Source organism: Bombus fervidus, chromosome 14, assembly GCF_041682495.2.
Source record: "Bombus fervidus isolate BK054 chromosome 14, iyBomFerv1, whole genome shotgun sequence".
In the NCBI taxonomy this organism is placed as follows: domain Eukaryota; kingdom Metazoa; phylum Arthropoda; class Insecta; order Hymenoptera; family Apidae; genus Bombus; species Bombus fervidus.
This window is the reverse complement of record NC_091530.1, coordinates 5,415,112-5,436,197: the sequence shown is the minus strand read 5'-3', so window position 1 is coordinate 5,436,197 and position 21,086 is coordinate 5,415,112. Positions and strand designations below refer to the sequence as shown.

The window sequence follows — 21,086 nt, the reverse complement described above, 5'->3', positions numbered from 1 at the left end:
TTTCCTAATTTAAAAAAAATAGGATTTTAGGTCAAAAGATCTTAAAAAATTTCCAGATATGTAATACTATAGCTACAGTATCTCAAATTTTTGCCATAATTTCTAGAATAGAACAAAAGAAATCAAGCATAGCCTAGTAAATCATGTTTAAGCCTGTAATCATGATCAATAACTACCCTAATAATAGAGGTAGGGTGATAAAACTTGGTCGAAATGGATTTCGTACGAAGCTCTTTCGATTGACGTTTGACAATTTTAATTTGATTTAAATACACTTTTATCGTGTTTATTCGGCTATGTCCTTTTATTAAAAAGCATTTCCAAAAGAACTTGAAATGAGTGATTATTATTTACCGATTTCTTTGACCACTTATCTGTCTTCGTGCATGGTGGTAAAAGACCAATATACGCGTTTCGTGGAGAATTGATAAAGTATTTATTGCCATTTCCCTGCAAATTAATTATTCCACTATACCTCGTTGTACCATATGCTGGTATAGGGCCAGTATTTCTCGTAGTACAATTTACTAACATTTCCTTATGAAACTTTTCGACTTAGATTGGACATAGAGATTTTCTAAAGATATATCAATGTGAATAATTCATTATATCACTCAGTTAGTTTTTAAAATATTTATACAATAGTTTATACAAACATTGGAATTCACATGATCTTCGATAATTTATGTTAACCAAAGATAGAAATTTAACATGATTCTAAAAATTTCTAATTAATTTTCTCTGGTTAATGATTTACCGACTGATGAATTTGCTATACATACGTGAAATGGTAGAAAGAAATGACTGGCTATGAAAACACGAAAATCGATATTCCAGCGCATCTGCTTCAGAGCAAACCTGGAGAGATATGAATACAGTTTTAGGAGTTTGAATTAGAACAGAATATGAATATGAATTAACGTTATCTGAAATATTACATATTTGAAATAACATATTATTTTATAACGATTTTATTTTTCAAAAACATTAGTGATTTAATATATTGGGAAATAATTTTCAAACAAACAAATAATTATATCAATTCAAAGTATATCATGGGATTAACACTAAACCTACTGATACTTCGCGTATACCTATTTCTACCGTGTGCGGTTGAAATGACTTGTAATTAAAGAAGCAATAGTTTTTATAATTTAACTTAGATAATGGTTAATTTATAACTAAATGTATATAAAATGATGAACTTTTATATAATTTCGTCCAAATTTACTTTTGTTTAATTTCAATTATAGACTTAAATAAAATTACACTTTTATTTATATAGAGATATATCTTATTCAACTTCTCTGCATTTTTTACAAATTATCTTATCATCATATTTCCCATAGATATTTCCCGCATCCTAAACAAATTTTCGTAATTTTGTAACCTTTACAATTCTTTACTTGACAAGCTTTTTGTAGTAATGAATCTAAACTTGTTGATGGTTTTATTGCATGGTTTTTTTTCCCGCGATTCTTTATATAAAAGTAATGTATGCACCAGGTTTATAACAATTTTGTGAATTCTCTATAAATCGGCCCCATACTGTAGATACCATTGCAAATTTATTGACTTGTAAATGTTGGCTTCTTTCGCTCTTCTTATCAAATCGTACAAACCTCATAATTTCAGTAAAATCATTCCTGTTCATTGTTTTTGAAAAAAATGCGGATCTCCAAATTTTATTCCACAAATATGAAACATCTATATTCTTTGCCTGATATGCACCTCGGGCATATAGCAGAGCAATAAATGCATCTATTTGCCGTATTTGCTAAATGCCGTCTTTACTTTACTTGTTCTTTCATTATATGCCGTTTAGCATATCCCTAAACATATTATAAACTGATGTCCTGCCAGGTTTGGGACTTGCATCTATTTCTTTCCAAACTGTCTCATCGGGCCCAGTTGGTTCTCTACATCAATCTCACTCTTTGCTGTCAACGATAATTTCTTTCCTTTTTGCCCTGAACGTGAACGCTCATTTATAAATAATATTCAACTCTGATTCGGTTGTAAATAGCTTTTCATGTGTTTCCATGCCGTTTTCAGTTGCTGAAGTTTCTTGTTCATCGCATACTGAACAGTCTTCTTCTATGTCCGTTTTTTTTTTTAAGTCATGACATTTTTAGGGTAAATATTTATCACAGAATAACATCATGTACGGAGTACAAAATTATTGTCAAATTTGATAAGCCTTACTTTTGCTTTTATAACAACTTTACACAAAATGCTCTGCGATGCTTTCTGTTTGAATTTTAGAGATAACAAGGTTAAATGTCGACTGATTGATTAACGAACTGAGATGTAGAAGAAGAAAACATTGATGAGTATTAGCCGTTCTCCACCAATGGTTACTCGAGTGTGGAATTGCGAAAAACCCGCTTTTCCCGTGTTTTATCGCAATGAGCGAAAACTCTAAGAAACTTCTCGACTTTCAAAATGTTTGTAACATGGACTGTAGAAAATGCTAAATTTTATAGCGGTTAGGATTATTATAGGCCTGAATTGATATGACTTGACAGCTGGTGGCCATCTTGATCGAGGGATGGATTATGATTTATGATAAAGTTACGAGTGTAACAGTTGTTATTGTTTGTTATTACTGATTTTTTTTGTCATCTGATCTTGTGATAGTCTTTTTTTTATATTGATTACATTTATTTTAAGAGCAACTAAAATATTTTATCGGCCGGGCAAATTGATCGCCCGCGGTAGGCAAGGCAGAATACAATTTCTTCTTAGAAAAGAAAAAAAAGCAAACTAAAAGTAAATACCGAAAAATATATTGTATGCATGTTTTAGGAAAAGTCAGAAATTATGAAACGATACGATAACGTTTAAATATGGTTAAATTTGTGTAGAAATTTGAAAATGATCAAACCGGCACTCGTAGGTTTAGTGTTAAAGGTTTCGAAACGATTTCGGAAATTATAGTTATAGTAATAGCTAATAATATATACTTATAGTAATAGTTATATTCTATGATAGGAATTTTCTTGCATATATTTTATATACTAAAGACATATCATTATGTAAGTTGTGTAAACTTTCACGATTTAATATCAATTCCTTATCCTATATAAATTGTGATGTATACGATGTTTATCATATATATAGATATTCTATGATTACACATATGAGAGGGCAGTTATTTATATAGCGTGGAGCTACAACGGGAGACTTAGTACTAAACTGAGCATCGATCTCTGCGTTTTCAGAAATTCAGAAATATCTACACTTTGTAATGTTGATATTGGTGGTTATCACGTTATTTACAACTATTCTAGGGCAATCCGTTCCTAACAATGAAGGTTCTACGTTAAATAACCGCCCAATAATTGGCAAGTATTAATCTATATATATATATGTACATACATATGTACGTATATATCAAAGTATCAATAATGCTAACTTCCCTTCTTTTTTAATGCTTTAGAAATCATATAAAAAATTTGTTTGCATATGGAAATTTAATTACATAAAAAACTGTATCGTAGATTGAGATATATAAATAATAATTAATATTCAAGTAATACATGATCCATAGATCGTGTTATATATAAAGATAATACTCGATGGTCATTAGAGCGACTTCAAGTTGTTCCATCAAACTGTTATAACATAAACTACAAGTGAAAGTTAAAATGTTATATGAAGCGTTTGTAGCAAAAATTCACGTTACACGTTTTGCTAATTTTTTCTTTTTCGTGAATTAGTAAGAAAAATTGTAAATATTCTGTTTTTAAAACTAGTCTGATTCGTTTAGTAACATAAACAAAACGCGAATTTTATTTTTTATTCAAATAATATTAGTTTATTGCGATTATATGAAAATATATTATTCAGCGCGTTGATTAACTAAATTGTTTCTCTTATATTTTATTCAATCTTATGTTTAAAAGGTATTTTAGCACAAGAGAAGTCTCCAAACAGTTTCAAAAGTTATATTGCTGCATCCTATGTAAAGTTTATTGAAGGAGCTGGAGCAAGAGTTGTTCCAATTTGGTAAGTTTGTAAAGTTATAATAAATAATAGATTGAATTATCACTGTAATATACATATAATTATACTAAAAAGATGCTCTTTTTTAGGATTGGAAAGGATGATCAGTATTATAAAGATATTTTATCTAAAATAAATGGGTAAGATGAAAGACTGAAAAAATAGAAAAATATGTAAATTATTATACATATATTATATAATTTCCTATAGAGTTCTATGGCCTGGTGGATCTGCGTCTTTCGCTAACAGCAATGGGGGGTATGCAGATTCAGGATATAAGATTTACAAGTAAAAGAATTATATAAAAATAGTTTTATCACTCGAAACAATATAGGAGTATCTTTTGCTTAATCATGATATGAAAAATTTTCTTAATTGTTTTGAATTCATTTACAGAATTGCAAAAAAAATGAATAAAGATAAAGATTATTTTCCAATACTTGGAATATGTTTAGGATTTGAGTTGTTAACGTATGTTGTTGCTAATCGTGTTCTTCATAGGATACCCTGCAAAGCACAGAATCTAGCACTCGAGTTGAATTTTACACCAGGTTCATCACTCAAATGTCTCCTTTTAAACCAGTTTCTTCAAACAAAAATCTAATTTTCTTTGTATATTTTAGATTACAGAAGGAGTAGAATGTTTTCTAATATTTCAGATAATGTTGCAAAAATATTGGAAACTAAGAAAGTGACATCAAACCAGCACCAATATTGTGTTACGGAACGGGTAAGGTATATTCATTTGTTTTACAATAATATATTTCCGAAGATCATGATACTTATTAACAGATTTGCAGGCTTTACAACAAGTTAATGTAAAAGATAAATTTCGAATACTATCTTTGAATTATGATTTAGAAGATTGTCAATTCATTTCTTCCTTGGAACACACCGATTACCCTTTTTACGGCTTGCAGTTTCATCCAGAGAAAAATTTATACGAATGGAAAATCGGAAAAAAAATTCCACATGGACAAAATGCTGTTGAAATTGCACAATATTTTGCTAATTTTTTCGTTAACGAAGGTACATCTGTCTTTTCTGAAGATTTTTATATCTTATATCTGAAATCAATACGAACTAAAATTATTTTGTGTGCAGCGCGTAAGAATCATCATACATTTAGAAACAGCACTGAAGAAGCTCGTAAGTTAATTTATAACTACTCACCAACTTACACTGCAGGACTGGAGAACTCTGTATTTATGCAAACTTACATATTTACATCATGATCTGTTGATATTTGTTTAGTTAGTTCTCGGTCTGATAATTTTATTCTATATTGTTACTACTTATTATTTTGTTATATATTCAATATATTATTATATTATATATAATATATATTATATTATATTATATATATAATAACTTATTATTTTGTTATATATTCAATATATATATATATTGAATATATTGAATATATATATAAATATATATATATATTGAATATATAACAAAATAATAAGTTATTATATATATAATATGCAGATATTAAAAGGAATGCTAAATTTTTTAAAATAAATGTAAGTTTATTGCAGACCGATTCTATTATCATTAAATCTTTAATTTATGCTGAAAATTTTATTCAAAATAGAATTAAAGCATGGGAAATCATTACATGTAAAACAGGACACATAGTGTTCACATTTAACATAACACCAGTGTATATTGTGTCACAACTGGGATACATAATATTACAATGGTGCATAATAAAGTTCTATACATATTTCCTTCTATCTAAAGTAAACCATATTTTGAATTCTTTCCTTCACCATCGTATTTCACTTCGAACCGAAGCGTTCTCATTTAAACGACTGTTATTGCCGAAAAAGATAAGATCACGTAGATAGAAATTTTATTAAAAATTATACACAAAACTGACTGGTTACGATTCTTATTAAGAAGGTAAAGTAGCATCTAGCATTTTACTGTTTTCTATTTGATATCTTTGTAAAGTCGCTTCGATTTAAAGGGAATTGGTTGGATCTGATACTTGCTTGCTATTTTTTAAAACAAGCATGAAACTAAATCTCTTAAAAGCATGAATCAACTCTTAATTTTATTCTTGTAACGTATAATATTATCAATAATAATAATAATAATATAATAATAAGATAATAATAATAATAATAATTCATATAAACATTATTTCTATTTATTCCTTGTTAGATTTTTTAGCAAATTACAAGGAGCGATGCCACGAATATATTGCGTAATATCGTCGGAAATATTATTTGTATCAAGTGACTCCGGTACGGCATCATAGTTTTCTTCCTTTTTCTATTTTCGTGTCGTGTACAATAGATATATACATAATGTATATAAGCATCAGCAATATATATTATATATATATATATTTGTCTTTCCTTTCTAGATGTACCTTTGCGTGTTTCCTTCTTATTTCCATTTCTCTATATATCTCTTTTTCTTCTTCTACGCGAATATAATGTGAAAATTTTACGCTCCATATGTAACATATATTTTGTGTGTCACTCATATAGTGAACCTGCTGCATTTATTAATTTTCCCCTTATTATTTTTTTCTTTCTTTTTTTCTTTAAATAGTACGAGATATCTAAATGTTTGGATATACTTAGATATATTTATCATAATATATTAATCTAGACTTCTACGGAGTGATAAACATTGTCGTACACTCCACGTGACGCATGCACGCGCGTTAATAAATTTATCATCTTTCTCGTGTCTATATTCAATAGTTGTTATTATTATAATATTATACATAATTAAGGTAAACCTGGTACTGCAGCAATCGTTAACATGCAATTGTGAATTATTTTTCTGCGTTTTACGTTTTACAAACTGATCATACATATTGGTATCTTGAATACTCTTTTAAATATGTGATATATATTTAGGTAACTTATAACACTAAACAATGTTGTCGCAGAACCAAGCTTACGATACTTTTATCTTTTACCCTTAATCGTAAATACGAAATACATGGCCTTACAAGATCGCTAGAGTTAATAATATTTTTTCTTTTCAAATTAGATGAAATGTAAATAGCGTTAATCGTTTAAAATTAATTTTAAAAATCAAAATAATTCAGTATCGTCCCTATATACTACAAATAAAAAAAAAGTGTTGAATTGCTATCGTCTGTTCACTTTTTATCTTTTTTTGCTTCCTTAGTTCTTTCATTATTTAAAATCTGGTGTAGTAACAGTTCATTTCGCTGCGGATAAACGCTTAAGTGAAATTGGCAAAACTATATTGCACTCCATTACAATAATTACGATTAAACAAAAAAAAAAAAGTTAAAAGGAGAAGAAAACAATGACTACAACTAAAACGGACAACTAACGCGACGCTTTTAATTCGACATTCGGGTCCGTATTAATCCATTTGCATCATGGCCCTACTTAAGAGGACTGGTCCCTATCACCGCGCGCAGTCAGTCGTAGATGCAGTAAATGACATCCGAATTCTTCACGGAGTTTATCGAAAATTTACTGTTCAAAACGATTGGTAGACAATGTTACTTCGCAAACATTGCATCTTACATTCTTTATAACAGAGGAAAAAAGTAAAAATTATTTATTTAAAAAAAAAATTATTTAGATTAAAATGGAAATAACAAAAAGCAGTCGCAGCGCGCGTGATAATCCGCGCTTGGTGATAGAAGACGGTCGCAGTGCGCGGATTAATCCGCGCTTGGATGCAAATGGGTTAAAGAACATAAATTGTTTTTTAAATATTTTTTTGAAATATAATTCCTCGCAAGTCAACTACACGCCAATTAAAATAAACATAATTATCTAAGTAAGTCGAAAATGATCTATTATTATAATATATAGTATTTTTCTCAGTCACGTTTATGCAGAATTTTTTTACGCAAGTAATAAAATGTATATTTATTCTTACGATATTAGATTTTATATAGAATTCTTTTTTTATCTCTAAGCCAATTATATATAGAAAGCGAACTCGTTTTTTTTCTAAAGAAAGAAACAGAAAAAAGAGAAAGTATAATTTTGTGGAACAAATCGATAAAATGTTCTTAATTCGTTCATTGTACGAATAATAGCGATAATTAACGTAAAAAATTTTATGGCGTTGAACAACGCGACGGACGCAAATATAATTGCTACTACATTTTATGACCATTTTGAATAACTATTTCTTTTTTCTTATTTCAGCTCAAACAGAGCAATTTGATAAAATTGTGACAAAAATGATAAAAACAGAATATAATTCGAATTACAAATACATATTGTACTCCAAGCAAACTACTCGATAAATTTTTTAAATTATGATTACATCATTATTTCAGAGGTATGTCGCACGTACATTACATTATATCACGCTAAATTTTGTTCTTTTTAATTAGCAAATACATTAATTTCGTTACTCTTTTTTTATACGAAATTATTGCATAAAACTAATACAGCGTCATATTGTTACCGCAATTACTTTCTAATCGTAATCGAATTAATAGCGAAGTTGTGTGCCCATCATCGAATCGCAGGTTTCGCGATTATTATTGATTTTATGTTTTTAACATAGAACTCCATAACACATATCAAATATTTTTCCCCTTAATAAACGATCTATTAAAAGTTATCATATAAAAAAGAAGAGAAGAAAAAGAAAAGAAGAAGAAAATAGACGGAAACAAAGTAATTCAAACTTTGGATAATACGCTGCTATCGATCATAGCAGCACGATTAATTGTTCAAAACTGATGAAGTTCATATTATAAACCCTTCTCATTTTTTCTATACGTAGCGTTACAGAGAGCGTTACGACGAGGACAGGTTCGAAACGTGAACAATAGGGCGCTGCAGTCACGACAATTCACAACGATCTTTCCATAACAACACTTTATCAATTAACTCACTTCTGTGCCTGTAGAAACTTTAAGTTTCAACAGTCTTTTTCTTCTTCCTCTTCCGAGAAAAGAGCAGACGAACAAGAAAAAAGAAGGAAAACAACTTAACGGCGCACTTTCATTGGTCAACAAACACAACATTTATCATGTATACACTCACTTTTTCTTCTCTTTATGAAAAAATGCTTTTCTGTTTTTCCTTCACATGTTTGCTCTCTTCATTTGGTTTAGTAGGAGGTCAGTACACCCGGAGGAGTAGGCACAACTACGGTGTGTTGTGGGACTACAGGTGGTGCAGGGGGTGCCAAAGGATGGCCGACCAGAACTGCTGCCGCCGGAATGGGCAGAACACCGGATTGAGGAATTGCAGAGGGCGTGCTGACCTGTGTTGGCGGACCTTCCGCTGCGTGTTTTCTCAAGTGTCTCAGCATATTGCCTTTTTCAACGAAGGTTTTACCACAATCTGGACAGCTATGTGGTCGCTCGTCCGAATGTGATCGTCTATGAGACACTAAATGTCCTTTGCACATAAAGTCTTTTGGACAAAGATCGCAACGGTATGGTCTCTCGGCGTTACTGCCTTTATTGTGCGAACGCATGTGGAAAAGTAGATTACCCTTTAAAGGGAAGCTTTTGCCACATTCTGTGCATACAAATGGACGTTCACCAGTATGACATCGCATATGATTTACGAGATGTTCCTGTAACAGAAAATTGAGGATATTTTCATTAGAATTTTTTATATTATCGGTAATTAAAAAACTCAATCAAAAAATCAATTGTTAAGCTGTGTCCTTACTAACAACAACGAAGGCATTTTTAGTCGATGTCTTTTAAAAAAATTGTTGATTGTTGCTCAATTGTTTCTTCATGTTTTTGACGAATTATAGTAACAAAAAAAAAACTACTCATTGCCTATTTTCGGTCAAAGCAGCAAAGATCAAACAAAAGTAAGAGACATGACAAATACCCTTTCAGTATGTACAGTTTGTCAACTGTTTTACAATGCATTTGCTAAGAACAGGTGTCAATTCGAAACCGAAACAAAATTCAAATGTTTCTATGATTATATACTTCGACGTAAATAAAATAAGCAATAAAAGTTTATCATTGTTGCTTCAATGAGGACGCAGCTTAACAATCATACAAAAAATCCATTCTATGATTCTATTATATGTCCTTCATCTGAAATAAATATATTCATAACTTGAATCTACCTTTCTTGTAAATGGTTTCGAGCATACGTTGCAGCAGTGCGATGAATCTCCGGTATGCTGACGGAGATGATTATTTAGATGTTCTTTCCTGGTGAACGTTCTCTGACAAAATTCACACCTATGAGGTGATTCACCAGTGTGGATACGCACATGATTCGTCAAATGCTCCTTACGAGTAAATGACTTGGAGCAGAAGTGGCATCGGTGTGGCGATTCGCCTGTGTGTTGACGCACGTGATTTGTCAAATGTTCCTTCCTCGTGAAGGATTTGGTGCAATACTGGCACTTGTGCGGTGACTCACCCGTGTGTTGCCTGACATGGTTCACCAGATGATCCTTCCGCGTAAATGCTTTCGGACAGTACTGACAGCGGAAGGGCGTCTCTCCTGTGCAACATTAACCAACGATATTGCGACTTTTATTTCCCCAATCAATCATCATTAAATAGTCATTACACGATTTGACTTTAGTTTCGACAGATTTTCTTTGATGCAACGTACGGGGACATACATTAAAAGTACATATTGCTATTTTACATACCACGGTGACCAAGTCTTAAATCTCTTGCGTTTATTTTGTTGTTATTCTGTATCTTTTTATAACTTCTTAATACAATATTTATCTGTATTTTAATATCGTATTTTTTTTTCTTATATTTAATTCGTAGAATATGTTGATATCATTTAGAGGAAAGAGTTTAGGACGGATACTGTATGTAAATGATTGATTTACTGGATATACTGTTTTCATACCGAGATTTAAATATTTGTGAGAGCTTCACTCAATTTTTGCATTACTTTTTGATAATATCTATATTATCAATGCTAGTCATTCTTACATCTATCAAAACAATTTTTGATCTTGCCATTTCCTTACGTTACATCGATGAAAAGTCAGATCCGAACAATGATAAATATTCAATGAAGATGTTATATTTTCGAATATTGAAAAATACATTCTTCTATACATACATTCCAGCGAAGAATGTATTTTTCAATATTATATATCAATATTATATATATATCATTACCATCAAATGAAACAATAGAAAGAAAAGGAAAGAAAAGTAAAAATCACTATTCTATAACTATGAATCTTCTCTACATTAAACGAAATCTCATTAACGAATTTTGCTATGAAATGAAATGAAATGAAATGAAATGAAAATGAGAATGGAATTATGTACATATCTCGAACAAAAAAAGGAAGCGATAATAAATCGAATAAGAAAACGTTTCTACAATGCAGAGGCATTATGAGAACGTTTCATTTAGCGAGAAGGCTCTGAAATAGTTAATAAGAAGCATATATGAGAGCGGTGTATTAGGCAGAACAGTAAATGTCTCTATAGGATCTGACGATGAAATGGGGTAATTGTGATCAGTTAAACTAATTGCTAGTTGGATATAATGTGAACTGTTATGCACGAATGGCGAACGCATTATCTCTCGGTATATCATCATAAACAGTATACTATTAATTTAAAAAAGGGCAAAAAAAGGCTGAACGAAAGGCAACAAAAAGAAAAAGAAATAAAAACAAAATTAAAAAAGAAGTGAAGATATGTACACCTATACATTTATCTTTTTTCACATGCAGGTATGCAAATCATAGTTAAACATTGGGTAGAAGCAAAACCGAATGATGTGCGTGTACGCGTGTTTGGAAACAATATGCGCTTAAATGATTATTTTTTATGTGAGTGATGAAACAATGGATCGATTCAGATTTGGACAAAGATGTGAACGATTTCTTGGTGTATGTAATGCGTGTTACATAATACGTTACATGAATGTGGTGACTCAGTGATATAGTAAGTACCTAGATTCGTGTTTCTTAACTAAATATGATTTCTCTATTCACATATAAAACTACTACTCATAGAGACAAATATCACAATTGGTTGTTTGTGAAGTGGATATCTGCCAACCGCTCTCACCTGTGTGTTGGCGGATGTGGTTAACAAGGTGTTCCTTTCTGGTGAACGATTTGGAGCAGAAGCCGCATCGGTGTGGAGACTCACCCGTGTGCTGGCGAACGTGGTTCAAAAGATGCTCCTTTCGCGTGAATGTCTTCGAGCAGAAATCACAGCGGTGCGGCGTCTCACCCGTGTGCCACATTATGTGGTTCGTGAAGTGCTCCTTTCTTGTAAACGACTTACCTGTATTCGCAGCGGTAAACAACCAAAAAAAGAAAAAACAAAAGACCAATGCTTTGATTATACTGTAGTATCAATCGGATCTGTAATTAAACTGCCATTGACATGTCATGTATAACACATTATGGGACGATTCCAAGATGATGATTAAATTGGGTTATAATGAGATGCTGATTTGGACCATCAAAATGTTTTGGATAATTTATTTTATATGATTTCTCATGGTAAAGAACTAAAGTAACAGCTTAATTTTTTCATATATTCCATACATGAGAGATTATTGCTTAAATGCATTTCAATGCAGTTTCTTCCAAAATACAATTTGCTCAACTAAATTTCTTGTTTTGATACGAAGAGAAGTATTTAAGTTTTTTAGTAACAAAATATATTCGTGTGAATATTGAAGTAACACGAACTGTAAAGGTAATACCCACAATATTTATAAATACCTTCGTAGCAGTCGTGTAAATGGAATTTTTGTAATCAAATAAGAAAATATCGTCCTTCTAAGATATAGATGTAACATTAAATTTTATGCCCATATTCATAATTAATATTATTCTACAAAATAGTTAAATACACGTGGGGCACTGCAAAATTACTATTCCCACATATCAAAAACGAATTTTTATTCTACTTTTTAAATAAAAATGATTAATTATTAAATAAGAAATTTTTATTTTTTAAGAAATTTTTAATGATATCCAAATCATTATAATTTAAATGCAAAACGTAATTATGGACAGTAACATTCTGGACTAATTTATAAAAATATATTTAAAAAGCAAAATTTTTAAAAGCCACATCTTAATATTTGGATTTGTATATACTTTAAAAATGGAAATTAATTTTGTTTAAATTACTAATTATTAAAATAAGTCAATTGGATTAAATTAAAATGAATAAAATTAAAATAAATAAAATTGAAATTAAATAGATAAACGCATTATACTCGAATATTTCGAATAAATATTGTTGCGACCTATTGAGACGAACTAAGAAACGTGCTCGAAGAATGTGGTAAAGTGTAGATGCATGAAACAACGGTAAGTGACCTGTCACTGATAGCAATGTTAAAAAAAAAAAAAAAAAATAATAATAATAATATACGATGCGACAGGAGATAGCTAGACACAATGCGCGATCAATTCTCACGAATTTTATTTCGTATCTTCTAATCTTCAGATATTTTTTTATTGTATTTAATATATTTATAAAAAACATTCATACTAAATTTTTCAAATTGAAGTAATATTATTAATTTACTTAGTTTTGAAAACACCGAATAAAATATATTTTTAAGAAAGTACTACATTATATGAAATCTAATGTTGTTTCATATCTTTTTCTAAATGTATAAATATGTGAAAGCAATTTAAAATATTGTATTAAATTGAAAGGTGTTAAATAATTTTTCATAAAAAATATTGTATGATTCCTTCTGAATAAGAAATATATAAATAAATGGTTAAATGAATAATTAAATTAATGCTAATATTAAGAAGGATAGATATAAGTTCTGAAAACTATTTGTGTAGTATGTAAGTTTCCTATTTTTCCTAATTCTAATTCAAAGATATATAATTAATTTTAAAAATAACTAATACTAAATAAAAACCATAAGAAATATATGTCAGATGTAAAATATTTTATTGTCAATCAATGTATGACAGTTAAAATATAACTTACCTTCAAAATATCTCAAATATTATAAAAAAGATGTAGATTGTGTAAACTCAATCAATTATAACATGTTACATAAAATGTTTTTTGTAGTACAAGCATTACTTCTATTCCAACTACAACACATGTGATCTTTTATCACTAATATATTAATTTTTTAAATATTCTGGAATCGTCCCATTTATATTATATTTCAATCACATACATCACATAAATATAATACTAAATAATTAAACATTATTATTTTATCTGCATAGATTACTTTCTTTAGTGACTAATTAAAAAAATATTAAACTTCTATAATTAAAAATCTATTTATTATTCGTTATTTATTATCATTATTAGCATAACAAATACATTAAGTTTAAATTAGTGAGAGTTAAAGAAAGTGATCTTGAAATGGAAAAAATGGCTCACTTTAGATGTTATCTTAATGATTTTATATAACGAGTACTCGTATACTTTATACGTGTAATACTTTACGCCACAGGAATTATTGAAAAAATAGAGTACTTACCGCATATTTCACAGCGAAACGGTGTATCATTGGTATGTGAACGCATATGATTTGCGAGATGTTCTTTACGTGTATATTTCTTGCCACAAGCTTGACAATGATGAGGAGTTTCTCCCGTGTGCCACATAACATGGTTCATAAAATGTTCTTTGCGGGTAAAGCTCTTTTTACAAATATCACATCGATGAGGTGTTTCACCCGTATGTTTGCGAACATGATTTACCATATGTTCCTTCCTAGTAAACGTCTTTGAACAGTACTGGCACCTAAAATATAAAATAGTATTATTTTTAATTGTGATTTTACTTAAACATAAATATTTTAAAATTTTATATATATTTGAGATAATAATTATAAAGATAGTACTAATATTATTAAAATCCTAAAAACAAAATATAATTACTCATTAATTAAAAATTAGAAATGTTAATATATCTTCTACAGTAATCTTTATCAATTTTTGAAATTTTAGTGAAATAGCATAAGTAAATTTACCTGTAAGGTGTTTCCCCAGTATGACAACGCGTATGATTATCCAAATGTTCTTTTCTTGCAAAACTTTTTCCGCATACGGTACAATTATACGGTTTATCGGTAGCGTGTCGCTTCATATGACGTTCCAAAGAGGGTGCATTTGCAAATACATGAAAACAAACTGTACAAGTAAACATGGATCCACCTAGGTGACATTTCCCATGCCGTGTCAAATCATTTGCATTTAAGAAGGCCTTGCCACACACCTATAAACAAGAAATTCATATATATTTAATAAAAATTAAATATAAGATAAAATATGAAAACGCGTGTTATATACCTGACAAGTAAAAGGTTTCCTTTCCGTATGATATCTACGATGAACGATAAGCTGATAACGAAACTGAAAAATTTTTCCACATATTTCACATGCATGACTCCCAACTGATACAGGCGAAGCGCTTGGTCCTGGTGTAGCTTCGCCATCGCTTGATTTAATATCAAACTTATTTAATTGAACTTGTTGTACGATTGGAGTTCCATTTTGTATAGTGGTAACTGTTTGAGTAGGAACTGTACTTCCAACTAAGGTTGTACCAGCTGCTATTTCACTTTGTAGTTTTCCAAATACTTCATGATATGCTAAAAGCTGATTAATGTCCTCAACATTTACCTGCAGAATGTAATACAAATTTTGTAATTATACGTTAAAAACTATTGTTTTATATATATTCTCTTTTATAATGTGTCACATTAGCTTTCACCTTGTACATATTTTGCACCATTTCAACACCAAGTGTTTTTGCTAAATCTTGCTCATTCCCAGCGCTAATTTTCACGACTGATCCATCAGCTGTTCTTACATCCATCATATGACCTCCTGGTTTTAAATCTGGCACTTGGAATCTATACAAAAATTATAATACCGTTTGTCGAAATACAAAAATTATCGAACGTAATAAATATATAAACTGTGTGAACGTACTGCGTCATATTTAGTTGACGCAATTCTTTCTCTTTTTCAGGTTTTTCTGTATTATTTTGACTTCCGCCTTCACTCGAAGAATTTCCGCTTATGTTTACACCAATTTGTTGCTGCTGTTGCTGCTGCTGCTGCATAAGACTTTGTTGTAAATCTTGAGATGTTTGTAATTGGAGGTCACATTGAACTTGACAGTGAACTTGATTGTCACTGCAACGTTCAGTTGTGCAACTTCCACTTTCATCTTTCACCTTGTTATCATCTCTCTGTGCGTTTTGATTATGTGCAGTTGGTCCACTGTTCTGAGCGTTTTGATGATTTTGCATCTGATGGTGAGATTGTTGTTGTTGTTGCTGCTGTTGTTGTTGGGGCTGCTGCTGTTGCTGCTGATGCAGCTGTTGTTGTTGTGCTGCCTGCATTTGTTGCATTTGTGCATGTGCTGCTTGTAAATGACTGACGCTGGCAGGTATATGTGCCCCGTCTAAATTAAGGCCTGGTAGAGAAACTGGTATCTGCTAAATAAAATATAAAGAAAAAATATTACTACATTCTTTTTCAGTGTAACTAAATTATAGTTCTAACAATTAGATAATTGAAAGTATCATCAAATTAATAATAACATATTTTATGCTCTTTGTTTTTTTAGCATATTGCAAACTAAAAAAAAAGATAACAGTTAAAACACAGTTTCATGTTATGATAAAACACAGTATCAGTTATTTATATACAGTGTATTCTATTTATCCGGGAATGTCTAAATATCTGAAAAACTATAGATGATGCAGAAAAATGTTTGGAACAAATATTGTACGATGGCTAAGGAGACATATCATACTGATATTTATTTTATCTTGCAATAGCCTTAGAGAAACTTTATAAAGGTCATGTTTATAATTTAACTGTCTTAAATAGTAATATCTTTTTTATTCCATATTGTTGTATCCATTATAGAAAAATTTTCAAAACACTGTTTACTTGTACTTTTCGCATAAATTATATAATATCGGGATATTAAATTTCAAATTTGATATGCCGCCGGCATTGGCGTTATCCAATGTACACCACGGGGAGGTTGCTCGGTCGGACTTCGTACATCATGGTGGCTTTAAAAAGAGCCGATTGTGTGTCTGTAATTTTCTTCCTACTTGTTTACCATTGAAAAGGCTACAACTTTTCATCCTTCTTAACACGTTCGTCGCCCAGCGTGATTAGGCTAAGTTCCCTGCGGGGCCCAAATCCGACCGTCGGTACGCAGAACGTAAATAAAGCGACAAGTAGGAATTCATTGTTTATCGCCTTCGATTCATTGTAAAGAAAAGATGATTTAGTTCTGAAGTGGAGAAAGCGATAAGCTTTCCAGTTAGAGTATTCCGAGGGATCTCATGACAGACATCTCAGATCTTTCATTTAGTCGAGAAGCATACTTGTAAGACGTACATCAGTGATTTTTTCATCCTCAAAATGTTTAATAAACAGCGTGAAAATATATTTGAAAGTGAGAAGAGTAGTGATGACGGAGTCTACAACTATTGTTCGAAGTGCCCAAAATCACTGCAAATGTGTTTGGAATGTTTTAACAAATACTATGCGATATAGAATAATGTAATATATTATCAAAAAAATAAATTAATAAAGAGTATGGTATAATGTGTTTTTAATATTTTTATGTTGTATATCCTATATTTAATTAACTCGAACGAGAAGAGCGTCACCTATACTTTGGTGACGGGGCCTCACGCAAGTATACCCGTAACATAGATATGGGTGACGTGGCGACGAACGTGTTAAGAATTAATACCTCGATAGTAGTTTGTACGAAACATACAAATAGCGTTTCAAGAACTTATCGATGTTGATTATAAGAATATAGGATAAAAAAATATAATATCCATTTAAAAATATAAATGTGATATTTATAGGTTTTTTCGAAATTATTGCAAGATAAAATAAATATCGGTATAACATATCCTCCTTCACATAGTACAACATTTGTTTCAAACATTTTTCCGTATCATCCACAGTTTTCGAGACATATGCACGTTTCCAAATAAATGAGATACACTCTATATGTATATTATACATATATAATTACAATTAACATACAATTATACATAATAAACAAAAAAATGGGAACAAAAAAAACTGTGATAGAAGCAATACTTCAAATTATAAATGTGAAACTGCAAGCATTCCATGTGTATGTATTACAAGACATAACTTTGTTATCTACTCACACTTATATGAGATTACATACAATACAGTATATTACCACAATTCCTGCAAACGCAGATACTAAACCTGGGTCATTTATAAGCTACACTCAATAACTAATCATCGCATACCTCTAAGTAAACAAACCTGTGAATTTGGTTGTAAAGAACTATGATGACTGCTACTGCTAACTGAAGGTTGGTGATGATGGTGTGTAGGTGTTGACTGATGATGCGAACTGGAAGTCAACGCCATTTCTTGGTTCAATGAAGAGGCTGGCTCTTTGGAAGATGCCTCTCCACCTCCACTACTCCTATGTGAGGAGTTGTGGTGGGAATGATGATAGACTGAGACCTGAGGTAGCGGTCCAGGAAAGAGATTGGTGAGGACCCAATATTTAGCTACCGAGGAGGCTAACGCTACGGCTGTACCTACACGCAGGTCCGCGGATGAATGCGGGGTACTCCCTACATTGCCAAGACTGGTTGTTGTAGCCAAACCACCTGGGTATGAAGGACGACCACTTTGACCCGCGTTTACATCCTACCGATATACATTCAAACATTTGTACAACATTGATAGAGCATGCAGCAGCATGCATCAGGCTCAAATCCAATCAACAAATGCGCTAATTTTCAAATTCCTTTTTTCTAGCATTACAAAAGCTATAAATTAATTTGTAATACATTCGTGCAATCATCGCCAGGATTTTATTGATATTTATATACAAAATTCATATTTGAGCAAAAATTAAAATATAGCTATACCAAAATCTAAAATTGTACAAAATATATACTTTACAGTTAAAAGCTTATACATTTATATCCAATATTACAGTGTAACGTGAATTACACTATAATGAAAATTATAAATACTCTACACTATATACACATATTTGAAAAAATTTATTTCTTTTAACATACCGAATATGCTTTATAAATACCTATATTGCAAAAAGAACAAGCTGATAAATACAAAATATTCAAGCAAAAGCTACTTTATTTAAATTTACTACAAGCAGCAAAACTTAAAAAAGGGAGGAGTATAAAGTTTTATACAAAATTTCATCATAAACAAAAAATTTTATTTCCTACTGCCAAACATAAATTTTATGTAAAACTGCACAAAAGAATAAGCAGGTATAACAGAGTTCTAAAAAAAAATTAATGCACTGAAATACTAGTAAGTATCTGTAGAAGAATTTATAAAGGAAATACATATATATATTTCAATGAACAGGGATTTCTCAATTTATTACACAATATTTTCAAACTGTAGTATTTAATATATCAGTTGCGCATTTGTGGTTTGGTAAATAGCCCATATCAGTTGAAAATGGTCTTACCTCTTGTTGTGCCTGCGTAGTCGCTGGCAATGCATGCTGCTCACTGTTCATCTTTATTCACTGAAGGATACTAATTAAACGTTTTTGATATATTTCATTTCTCATCCTGCAAAATAATTTATTTAAAATTATTTCTTGCCTAAATTCCTAATATTCTACAAAATCTGATAACATATATTCATTACTTGTAAAGTAAATAAAATTAATGAAATCAGTATTATTATGGAAACGATATGATACATAATTAGTAAAGTAGCTATATTGCTCTTTGCACCATTGGAACTGACTAGTAAAATAAACCTTGTGATTTAACCTCGAAATCAATTGGTTTAATATCAATAAGAGAAATAACTCTTTCTAAATACAATGAACTCGAGACAGCATTGGGCGGATACTTATTATTATATAATGCTCCTATAGATAGGTTAATATCGTGAAAAAAGTATCGACGCGTTACAAAAAGAAGAAAAGTAGTTAATTTAACCTCACAGATATTTAAGAGTTCTTTGTCGAGTGAGCGGGAAAGGGTGAGTCATCCAATACCATCTTTTGAAGGCGACAAAGGCTGATAGAGTGAAATGGTATAATGTTAGGCGTAAGTACAAACGGCTCGAATGAGTACGCAGATATATTTCCACATTTGCCAGGACTCGCCACAGATCCCCTCGCAGTTAACAGAGGGTTCACGGGCACCATCTTCTGGTGTCTCAGGCATATGACGCGTCAATTATCGTGACTCGTAGAACGAGGACAAGAGGCTACAAGATGGAGGTTCCTCGGGATACGGGGGCAAGGGGATTTCTAGAAACTGTTGAAGAGGGCCGAAGCGATAATCAAGAGTGCTCGGAGGGTGGACTCACGTGGTGTACGGTGCCGTCGGCGGTTCTGGCATCTCGCTTGGTCGGCCCTAGGCCGTCTCGTATGCAGGGAGACGCGCGTCCCGACGCAGGGGGGGACGCCTTTCGCCGCCTCTCGACGTCTCACCTCGCCACGGGTACCCACAAGCAAATCCCTGATAATGGCCACGCGCCCTCGCCCTCCACCTCCACAATATATTCCAAGGAAAGTCTGCGAAATTCAGGAAACGAGCTTGCCAATTTTGATCCAGATAGACAGCAACCTGCGCAACAATTTCACGAAAACGCTGGCAAGGGCATACGTGCTCGCGGTTAACAGAAAATACGACGACTGTCATGGCGTCCCTCGCCCACCCCGCAGGAACTTACGCGTTTGGTGCATCATTTAGTCGATTAGTTTTTCATCGATTTCTATAAAAAAATCACCCGATAAATAAACTTGCCATAATGAAAAACAAATTTCCAACGAAATTTTCTGGAAATAAACCGCTTAATTGTTAATATGGCAAAATGAAATTTGTCAAGTGCTCTTTGTTAGTTCATTCAGTATGCGCGCGCAGCATCCGGGTGCGCGCGCCGTTTTATTACTTCCTGTGTTACAACCCGCCAAATTAAAAACATCAAAATCTAAAATGTGTGAATAATTTTATTTAATAATTTTTATTTATCTAGATTTCTGATCGAAGTATTACGTTTTCTTAGAAGTCAATTAACAATAAGAGCAGATTAATTTCTGTAAAAAAACAATTGATACAAACAATTGAATTTGTATAAAT

General features: G+C 31.3%; 2 protein-coding genes and 2 long non-coding RNA genes across 14 annotated transcripts; 3 read left to right on the top strand and 1 right to left on the bottom strand.

Moving 5' to 3' along the window:
* Nucleotides 1-3,155: 3,155 nt before the first annotated feature.
* LOC139994547 (gamma-glutamyl hydrolase-like) lies at nucleotides 3,156-5,336 on the top strand. The gene is made up of 8 exons (XM_072017318.1): nucleotides 3,156-3,347; nucleotides 3,909-4,011; nucleotides 4,098-4,148; nucleotides 4,219-4,296; nucleotides 4,405-4,559; nucleotides 4,632-4,738; nucleotides 4,809-5,037; nucleotides 5,113-5,336. Exons 1-8 carry the CDS (start codon nucleotides 3,251-3,253, stop codon nucleotides 5,241-5,243), a joined length of 951 nt encoding a protein of 316 aa, XP_071873419.1. The 5' UTR covers nucleotides 3,156-3,250; the 3' UTR covers nucleotides 5,244-5,336.
* A 315-nt stretch (nucleotides 5,337-5,651) lies between these two features.
* LOC139994526 (uncharacterized) lies at nucleotides 5,652-20,830 on the bottom strand. Of its 11 annotated transcripts, XM_072017281.1 has the most exons (12): nucleotides 20,314-20,829; nucleotides 19,454-19,559; nucleotides 18,544-18,651; nucleotides 18,256-18,462; nucleotides 15,901-16,412; nucleotides 15,680-15,821; nucleotides 15,256-15,588; nucleotides 14,937-15,181; nucleotides 14,442-14,707; nucleotides 12,023-12,244; nucleotides 10,084-10,469; nucleotides 5,652-9,567 (listed from the first exon to the last, which is right to left on the bottom strand). In XM_072017281.1, the coding sequence occupies exons 2-12, from the start codon at nucleotides 19,502-19,504 to the stop codon at nucleotides 9,094-9,096; spliced, it is 2,946 nt and encodes a 981-aa protein (XP_071873382.1). In that variant the 5' UTR covers nucleotides 19,505-19,559; nucleotides 20,314-20,829; the 3' UTR covers nucleotides 5,652-9,093. The 11 variants fall into 11 exon arrangements, with proteins under 11 accessions (XP_071873382.1, XP_071873381.1, XP_071873378.1 ...); XM_072017280.1 differs by having other exon boundaries at nucleotides 15,901-16,409; nucleotides 18,256-18,651; nucleotides 20,314-20,830; XM_072017277.1 differs by having other exon boundaries at nucleotides 18,256-18,651.
* Nucleotides 11,347-12,121, top strand: LOC139994537 (uncharacterized). The gene is made up of 2 exons (XR_011801666.1): nucleotides 11,347-11,896; nucleotides 11,968-12,121. It is a non-coding gene; the product is annotated as an uncharacterized lncRNA (long non-coding RNA).
* On the top strand, nucleotides 19,921-20,769 carry LOC139994535 (uncharacterized). Its single transcript, XR_011801664.1, has 2 exons — nucleotides 19,921-20,034; nucleotides 20,101-20,769. It is a non-coding gene; the product is annotated as an uncharacterized lncRNA (long non-coding RNA).
* Nucleotides 20,831-21,086: the final 256 nt, after the last annotated feature.